Genomic DNA, 8,994 nt, shown 5'->3' with positions numbered 1-8,994 from the left:
TTAAGGAGAGTAGCTGAGTTTGTTCTGAAAATGTTGTAAACTTTCCTTTATATGTTATGTTGGAGGTTGTTCCAGATTGTAATTTTTTTAATTATATTTTAATCTCTCATTGTCAGATAAAATAATAATAATAATAATAATAGAATTAAAATAGATTAATAAGCCAAATTTCTTAGATGTAAACTATTCTTTGAGTGATTTGAGAGTATTAATAAGCAACCACTAAATAAATAACCACTAAATAAAAAATATTTTTTTATATATATCGACCCAAACATACCCCTTATTTTTTAAGGGATGCAACAGCGAAAAAATAAACAAATGAAAGAAGATATAACAAACGACACTCCCAAAAACCCTACAACAACACTTACTTACAATGAAACACCTCACAAATTTTCAGTAACTAAAAATGAAATAATAATAAATATATATATAATCAATCTTATCAGCATCATCAATCACTGTTGTTTTTCATAATTGAAAGCTTCTAATCCCATGATGATTTGTGGTCTCTCTTGTTTCCTCCTCTCTCTTCCTCTTGGGCAGAGACAATGAAGATATGGCCTTCGCCGACACCACCTTCCTAACCAGTAACCTCCACCTTGCATCATCGCCTTTCTTCTTCTCTTGTTGCACTTTCAATTTGAATTGTCTGTTAACAGAGACAACAATTAAACTAAAACATTCGGAATAATAAAAAATGTCATGCAATAAAAAGGCATAGTCCTGACTCCCGCCATTACAGAATTTGAAAAGGGTCAGAGTCAAATAAAATGGTAGGGCAGATACAATTACACTAAAACCTAAGTATGCTGAGCAAGTACAACACATTCCGAATAACCGGAAATGTCATGCAATAAAAAGGGATAGTTTCGTGCACGAAACTCCCCCCATTGCAGAGTCTGAAAAGGACTATCGTCAAATAAAATGCTAGGGTAGATACAATTGGATATGCATGTAATAGAGTATCAAAAGTAAATTACTTTCATTAATACCACGTGATAAACATTTAAAAATAATAATTTCAACTAAGAAGCATGATTTCTGGCATTGACCCATTATGTCTATTAATGGGACAAAAAGAATGCCCGCTATATCCTACCTAAGATATCTCTGTGAGGCCCATGTAGTAGTGCATTTGTCATTCCTCACCATACAGAGTATCAGGAATATGAAATCAAAATTTGTGGGGTCCATCTAATTCAACATTTGACAACAATCTAACAGTAAAGGCTAAAGAGAGTGATTTCAATTTTACCTGCAAAGAGGAACTCTGCAGAGATCAGGCTGGTCGCAGATTGAAGAATGTAGTCGGAGGAGCTGCCACAATCGCTTGCATCTCGAGCACCCTCCGTTAACCCTCTTCTTACACGTGGCGAAATGGCGAATCAGAAGCTGGAGACCTTGACACGTGGAGAACTTGCTACATGGCTCCTTGTTCTTCTTTGGCTCCTTGTCATATGGTCCAACACTTGTGCACCCATCACTACATATGTGCTCTAAACACTCCATAGCTTCACTTAACTCGAGATACAAGCTCTGTTCCTCTCTGTGCCTTCTCGTTCTCTTCTTCCTCTGTTTTCAATCCATTTGTTAACATTAAGAAAAATATTTTGCCTAATAAGAACTATCAAAATTAATGTTTCGGCAGTAATTTCATATTAATAATTCATTTAGAGTTGTGTCAAGGACGGTGAAAGACCACAAGTGTTCAAACCTATACATTTATGAAATGGGATTCAAAGTGAGATCATGTAAATGTATGAAACTGAAATTGCACCTTAAGAGTCTAATCTTAAAGGTTTTCAAGTCACAAATTAACGACCACTTGTTCGGTTGATCCAAGCCTGGTTAACCCTTAATTCTGACCATTGATTGATGTCTAGAAGACCATGGCACTAAAGACCATTTTATCTAACGAATGAGCATGGACAATTGTTCTTTCCGTTATTAACTTTAATGCCATTATTTGGATGAGATGTGTTTTGTTTTATTTTGCAGTTATTACATAAATTCATCAATTGAAGCAAGTGTTGAACTAAAAATACTTTTTGTTAAGGAATGTACCGATTCATTTTCATCCATGAACTGTAGGATCTCCAGTTCAAGCCGAGGGTCGTGCTTTTGCAGGAACTTCCAACCTTCTGTTTTCTCGACGGCCTTGAAATTGTTAGAGAGCATCTTCATGCACTTGAGGTAAAGATCAGGAGCGTCGCAGAGCCTGGCGAGTTGAAGCACGTCCACCACATTCTCCATCATCAGCCGTTCAGCCAACCCTTTGGTGCACCTCTGCTTCAGAGGAGCTACCAAGAACACATGGGACAGAACCAGCAGATGAATCCCATACTTCTCCATCTCCTCCTCCGTGCACCTGCAACAAGGGCAATCTCGTCATTTCAATAATCATCCTACACTGCCTATTTGTTGAAATTGGATGCTAACTTGCAAACTGAGTCACTGAAAAGTAATGAGGTTATTGGTAATTTGGTAGTGTGTTAAATGACTCAAATTATCTTTCTCTTCAAAGTTGAAAGGTTATAGCTATCTCTTGATAATTGTTGACATCCCAATCCTCACTATAAATCAATCTTAATTTTTGAATTCAAAATCTAATTTTCCTTTATACATATTGTCTGGGTTATTTTATTTTAAGTGTCAATTTTTAAAAATAATAATAATAATTTGTAGTACTTAAGTTACAAGTATTATGATTTTTTCCTTGTATTAGTTCTATTTTATTGATACAAAAATCTTTTTAAACTGTTCTCATATGTATCTGTATTTATACTTCGGTTTCAAATATTGTTTGATCAGAATAGTCTTTTTGTACATAACATGCTCTCAAGTTCATATCTTCATTCTTACATTCAACACTACAAGGATAAGTTATCTAGAAGGACTGAATTGGCCAATGAAATCGGGTAGTTTTATGGTTAGATAATTTAGAATTGAGGGATTATGTCAAGTCTTAAGTGAAGGGTCAAAATTTTGATTATTCGTAAGTGAATAGTGTACATACATATATATATATATATATTATAGCATGTGTTTATAAATATATATGTATATAGAGAGAGAGAAAATTGGCGTGTGGAAAGTAACTGACTTGGAGGAGTAGATATAACGAACGAACACGGCAACGGCATCGCAAGGAACGCCGAGAATTGGAATGGTCTTCTCAGAGCTCCGGTGCTTCGCGGGCCGATCTATGATGCTCTCCAGTACCGGCGACGATGAGGCCTTCAAATTTTCCAGAACAATTATAAATCAGATCTTCTAAATCGAACAAGTCAAAAATAGTAGTACATCGAAATTGAGAATTTATATGTGAATTTCAGAACAATCAACAAAAACGCTAGATACAGAGCATTTTCGGTCACGTTCAAGAGCGAGTTTGAAAGCTAATGATGAACAGTCGACTTGTCGGAGATTCGACTCCAAATTAATGTGTGTATTGATTATATTAGCATTTTCAGCGCCTGAGAATCAAGTTGATTCAGAAGCAAAATGGAGAATTTGAAAATCAACATTTCTGCGATTGGAATTATTACGAAGAAAAGAGGAGAGATGAATTCCGAGGGAATACCAGGATGCTAGCGTGAGCCGGGATGCGAAGTCCGCCGGAGGTGACGATTTGAATATCAGCTTCGGGCATTTCGCCGGAAGATTGATCGACGTCGGCCTTCAACGATGAGTGTTCGCTCGAGCCATCGGAAAATTTGCCCGGTGACATTGTGTTGTCGTGTATTTTAGTGTATCCTAAATTGTGCGTGTGTGTGTGAGAGAGAGAGATATTTATACACACAGAGAGAGAGAGAGAGAGAGAGAGAGGTGTTTCTATGCGAGTCCTTGTGGGAGACCATTCAGGCTGTTGCTTTTATATAGCACGAGAAGTGAGGAGTCAGGAAAGACATACAGAGTCGAATGTTGTGCAACTTGTGCTACTCTACTACGCGCTTAGGTGGTGTTTAGAGAACACTCGCTATAATTTGAAATTATTTAAAAGATATAAAATAATTATAATAACTTTTCTTTTTAAAAAAAAAAATTAATTTATATATATTCTTTAAGATTATGCATGTCTCTATAAAGGAGAATTATTATATGGTCATCATCTTATTAAATTTTTGCTTACGTGTATTGTTGTGATTGGGTCAGACTGTAAAAAAAAATTCATCTATAAAGAAAATGCTTTGTTGCAATTTTATAATACAATATAATTAATTAAAAAGTATTCTCAAAATAGTTTTTTTTTTTTTCTATTGCTTATATAATCATATATAAAAAAGAATAAGAGAATAAAACTTAAACAAAGAGAGGCCCGCGTAGAATATATAGAGAGGAATGCACTGATTGTGGATAAACACATATATTGATTGTGGATAAACACGATTGTTAAGTGACCAAAGAACAAGATAAACATTTTTTTTTTTTTTTTTGTGGAACGAGTATAATAAATATAAAGTTATGAGAATATATAGAAATATGATCGGAAGAATCTCAATAATAATTTCATGAAGAATCTTTTGTAGGATGAGAAATTATGAGATGATCTTAAATTACTTACATTGAGTGGTCTAGTTAAATTCAAAATTTTCGATTAAAATAATAAGTGAATAGACAAAATTATAATAGTATTATAAAAAAAATTAAATATTAATTTTAATTAAATTAGACCATCAAGTCCTCGTCTACCACCATCTAATAATTTATTATCTCTTGCAAGATTAGGTTTTCTATTTTCTACCCTTTCTATAATTTCATGTAAATAAACCAATATGTCCTTAAATGAGAATGGCAGTACTCTTTCACCGCGCGTGGGAGCTGCCTCCGGATGTTTTGTCAATATAGATTTCCATTTTTACCCCTAAATTTTGACAACATTGCTTTGTGAGTCCTACCGAGTCAAGTGATGGATAAACCACATCGTCAGCAAAGCTAAGGCCATTAATAAGCGGCTTTTAGAGAACAGAACCGCCCTCACTCAGTCTGACGTGTAACTCGTTCTAAGCCATTTCCAGCTGTACACTGTCCCAACTTGTGCTACGGAGTATTAAAATCCCCACTGACTTTCAGGGGAGATATTATTATATTGTCTCACCATTCGCAGGACGATATATAAACGAAGAGTTAATTATCAATAGCATAAAATTAACATATTTATTTATGTGACAAATTTTTAAACGTTTCATTTATTTTTATATACTTTACCTCTTATTTAAATTTGACGTGGAACAAATAATCCCTTATTACAGAAGACCATTAAAATTTTTGTTGTATTGCAAGAGAAAGTTATAATCGGAACACACAACCGTTTACGTTTAAGAGCGTGAAATTTGACATTGTAAATTAGTATTAAATTTTCTTAAATTTGAAATTCAAGACACTAATTCTATGCTCTTATATATAGTCTAGATTCTTTATTGTCTACGTAAAATAATTCAGCATAATTAAATTTATTTATTTCAATCGGATTAATGTGTTGAAAAATTACTACCTTGTAAAATAGAATTAAATGTGTGAGAAAAATTACAGCATCCGTACAGCAGAGGATTTGGAAACTTCATTACTGGTACTCTAGTACTGCTGACGTAATAGCCTACGATGGTGCTGCAGTTTGCCTGATTAAATTTTAGAGAAACATTCTATAATAATTAGTAAGGCAGTCTTGTTCATATTTGACCTGGTCATGTATGCCACGGGTAGATGTTTCTAGGATGGTTCATGTTAAGTTTTTTTTAACCTGGTCATATATGCCACGAGTAGGCGTTTCTAGGATGGTTCATGTTAAGTTTTTTTTTAACCTGGTCATATATGCCACGAGTAGATGTTTCTAGGATGGTTCATGTTAAGTTTTTTTGAGGTTGGTTTTAGTCAATTCAAAATAATTTTCTCACTTTTTGAAACTTTGAATGGGACAAACAAATTGACATGTTGGTCAATAGGGTGACAAGAAATGAAGATTTTACTAATTTACTATAATGATGGTTATTAATCATACTCGTTTTTTTTTTTTTTTTTTTTTGTTAATTAATTTGGAGTGTTCGGGATAGCACGAATTCTTAGGGTTTCTTAACAACCTGACTAATTTCTGAGGACTCAGAATAACCTCTTCATCCGGGTTGGGTAAGTCACTGCAATGATAATAGAGATTAGCCACAAAAAATACTCAACGGGACTCGAATTTCAGACTTTGGGCTTACTAAGCTCCAAAGTCTAGCGAGTAAATCGCTGAGCCATATCCGAAGTGAATTCGCAATTTATTATTGCTTACCCATATCATGACGGTTTTGTTCGAGAAAACACAAAACAGTAAAAAATAATAATAATAATAATAATAATAAAGTTGTTTTTCAGTGAGGCAGTAGTCAATTCAAAATTTTCTTCTTTTACATCTTTTTGAAACTTCACAAGGGCAAACTAATTTACGTGTTCGTCAATAGGGTGGCAAAAATGAAAATTTTACTATTTTACTATCTAGTAACCATGATTGTAAATAATAGTTTATAATTTTTATTTATTAAAATTATGACCATGATTATTCTTTTACCTTTATACACAAATTTTTAACACTTAAATTCTTTACAATTCTTTATACTAACAAAACGGAAAATTGTAATATAATAATATCTTATCTATCTCCTAATGTTAAATTTTAAAAATCAAAATTGAAATTATTTTCCTGAATAAGGTGAAAATTATAAAAAAATGAACTTGTAAGTTTCTTGTCATTGAAAAAAAAAACATATTCTTGTTACAAGACATGCCCATTCAAGAAAGAGTAAAATTATAATAGATTCACTGGGTTTCTACCCTAGATTGATAAGTGCATAATTTATACATAATTAACTTTCAAAATTAAATCTGTTAGTAGTTTATTTTAGGGTAAAGTACAGAGACACCCCCTGAGGTTTGCTTAAAGGACATCCAGATGAAAGTTACTCAATTTTGAGACAATAACACCCCCTTATAAAATTTGCAAGCCAAACAGAGCCTTAAAATATGTGAAAAATCAATTTTACCCCTCACTATTTTATTAATTTTAATTATAAAATATCAAAATAATTAAACGACCAAATTACCCTTTTTCATCTTTTTATATATATATTATATAACAACACAAGCACCGCGGGTGGACATTAGGGCTTCGGCGCTGGAGATGGAGAGGTTGAAGAGGGTGGCAGTGGCATTTTCTTGGGAGATTGGAGAGAGAGAGTAGAGGGTTTCGGCGATGTAGGGTATTGTGCCCTCGTCAGCGATCAGAGATCGACTTTTCCGGGTCGTGTTTGGAGATGAGACTAAGGTCGCAGAAAGCTTCGGTTCGAGTTTATTCCGATGCTGAGCTCAGCTTCGCTACCAGAGATCTCGCCGTTCGGCGTTTGACTTCTATTTGGAGCTTCTCTCTCCAAAGCTCGAGTTCTTCCCTTTTCTGAATCGTGTGTATATATATATATATATATATATATATATATATATTGATTCTGGGTTTTTCTTCTCTCCTCTTGGTGCTTTGTTACAGTTGAAAATATCTAAAATTCAAAGAATTAAGATGTATACTTTATCTTTTCGTTCTTACTGAGGATATTGATGCTGCTAAACCTTAGATTGAATACTCTTTGGCTCAAAGCCTGCAATTTTGATTTAAAACTGGTGCCTGGTTAAGGCAGCAAAGACATGGGCCATTAAGCAGTTCAAGAGCGAAAAACTGATTCTCGCCAGCCATTTCTTAAAGGTGCCCCTGCTAGAGCTATGTCTGATGGGTTTTGCTTCTCTCTCTAAAACAGAGAAGTTAGTTCTTCTACTTCGATTACTTTCTCTCTCTACATGTATCTATGCGTGTGTGTTTACAACTATGTGTGTATATGTATTTTGTGGTGTTCTTCTATGTTTTTGGTGGCATTGTTGCTGATGAAAAAAAGGTCAAAAATTTGTTGGAAAATTGAATTTGGGTGGTTGGTAAATTGATGATATTGTAGTGTGTGAAATGGGTTTGGATTGAGGAAGCCATGGATAAGGTCGTATACCGAAAACGATGCATATTTACATCAGCAAAGAGACTGTGAATTGGTAAAGTTTTTGAGCAAAGTAAGGCATGACCAGTTACATCAGCAAGCTTGCAACTGAGATCTGAGAAATGCCATGACCAATTAAGAAGTTGAATGAACAAGTACCAAACAGCAAAAGCAAAGTTGCAGTAGAAGAGAACCAACATCATCCACTGCATACTCACAAATTCACAATTAATACAAAGGGTAGCTAATTGTAGACCTCGCCTGTGCAAGTGTTAATGAAATTGAGAATGATGATGATGCGGAGGCGGCGGCGGCGGCGGTGGCTGAGGGGTGATGAAGATGTAGTGTGTGTGTCTATACATACACACACACATACAGAGAGAAAAGGGGAGAGGTTCTCTACACTAGGGGAGAGGTTCTCTTCACAGTCGGGTTTGGGTTAGGATTTGAGATGTGTTTGGGTTTGGGTTTGGGTTTGGGTTTGGGTTTAATCCAAGGGTATTTAAGGCAATTAAAATGTAAATTTTATATCAAAGGGTAATAAGGTCAATTCACCATCTTCAGGGCCTTTTTGTCCATTTTTTAAATTTGAAGGGGTGTCATTGTCCAAAAATTGACGAACTTTCACTTACATGGCCTTTCCCCAAACCTCAGGGGGTGTCTGTGTACTTTACCCTTTATTTTATATTATTTTATTTAATTCTTGTGTTTTTGTATATATATATATATATATGGGTAATTGACGATTTTTGTGAAATAGCCCAAGTCTAACAAATAAAGACGCACATGATTTATATTTAGGTTGAGAGGAAGCCCTAGTCATGTAACTTCATAGTTTTGAATTGTCAAGTTTGTTGGATGATCATATTTAATGAATAAAATTATTTACTCTATTTTTCATTGCAGATTTTAATACAATTTATTATTTTAATACAATTGATTTTATGTGCTTAACCAAGACTAAGATTAATTGTGTTTA

The 8,994-nt window shown here is 34.2% G+C and overlaps 1 protein-coding gene across 1 annotated transcript; it reads right to left on the bottom strand.

Moving 5' to 3' along the window:
- Positions 1-374: 374 nt before the first annotated feature.
- LOC132286319 (BTB/POZ and TAZ domain-containing protein 1-like) lies at positions 375-3,837 on the bottom strand. Its single transcript, XM_059788639.1, has 5 exons — positions 3,590-3,837; positions 3,110-3,243; positions 2,071-2,374; positions 1,262-1,578; positions 375-655 (listed from the first exon to the last, which is right to left on the bottom strand). Exons 1-5 carry the CDS (start codon positions 3,734-3,736, stop codon positions 475-477), a joined length of 1,083 nt encoding a protein of 360 aa, XP_059644622.1. The 5' UTR covers positions 3,737-3,837; the 3' UTR covers positions 375-474.
- Positions 3,838-8,994: the final 5,157 nt, after the last annotated feature.

This window comes from Cornus florida, unplaced genomic scaffold (genome assembly GCF_030987335.1).
Source record: "Cornus florida cultivar Cherokee Brave unplaced genomic scaffold, ASM3098733v1 CherokeeBrave_3.0.0_Hap2_Chr11, whole genome shotgun sequence".
Classification (NCBI taxonomy): Eukaryota; Viridiplantae; Streptophyta; class Magnoliopsida; order Cornales; family Cornaceae; genus Cornus; species Cornus florida.
This window is presented reverse-complemented; position numbering and strand designations above follow the sequence as displayed.

What these genes read in the sequence shown, in the direction of transcription:
- LOC132286319 (XM_059788639.1), bottom strand. Translation starts at nt 3,736, where the DNA reads ATGTCACCGGGCAAATTTTCCGATGGCTCGAGCGAACACTCATCGTTG. An exon ending in TCATGGATGAAAATGAATCG is followed by an intron (nt 1,579 to 2,070) that starts GTACATTCCTTA and finishes GATTGAAAACAG; the next exon opens with AGGAAGAAGAGAACGAGAAG. An exon ending in TGCAGAGTTCCTCTTTGCAG is followed by an intron (nt 656 to 1,261) that starts GTAAAATTGAAA and finishes CTCTGTTAACAG; the next exon opens with ACAATTCAAATTGAAAGTGC.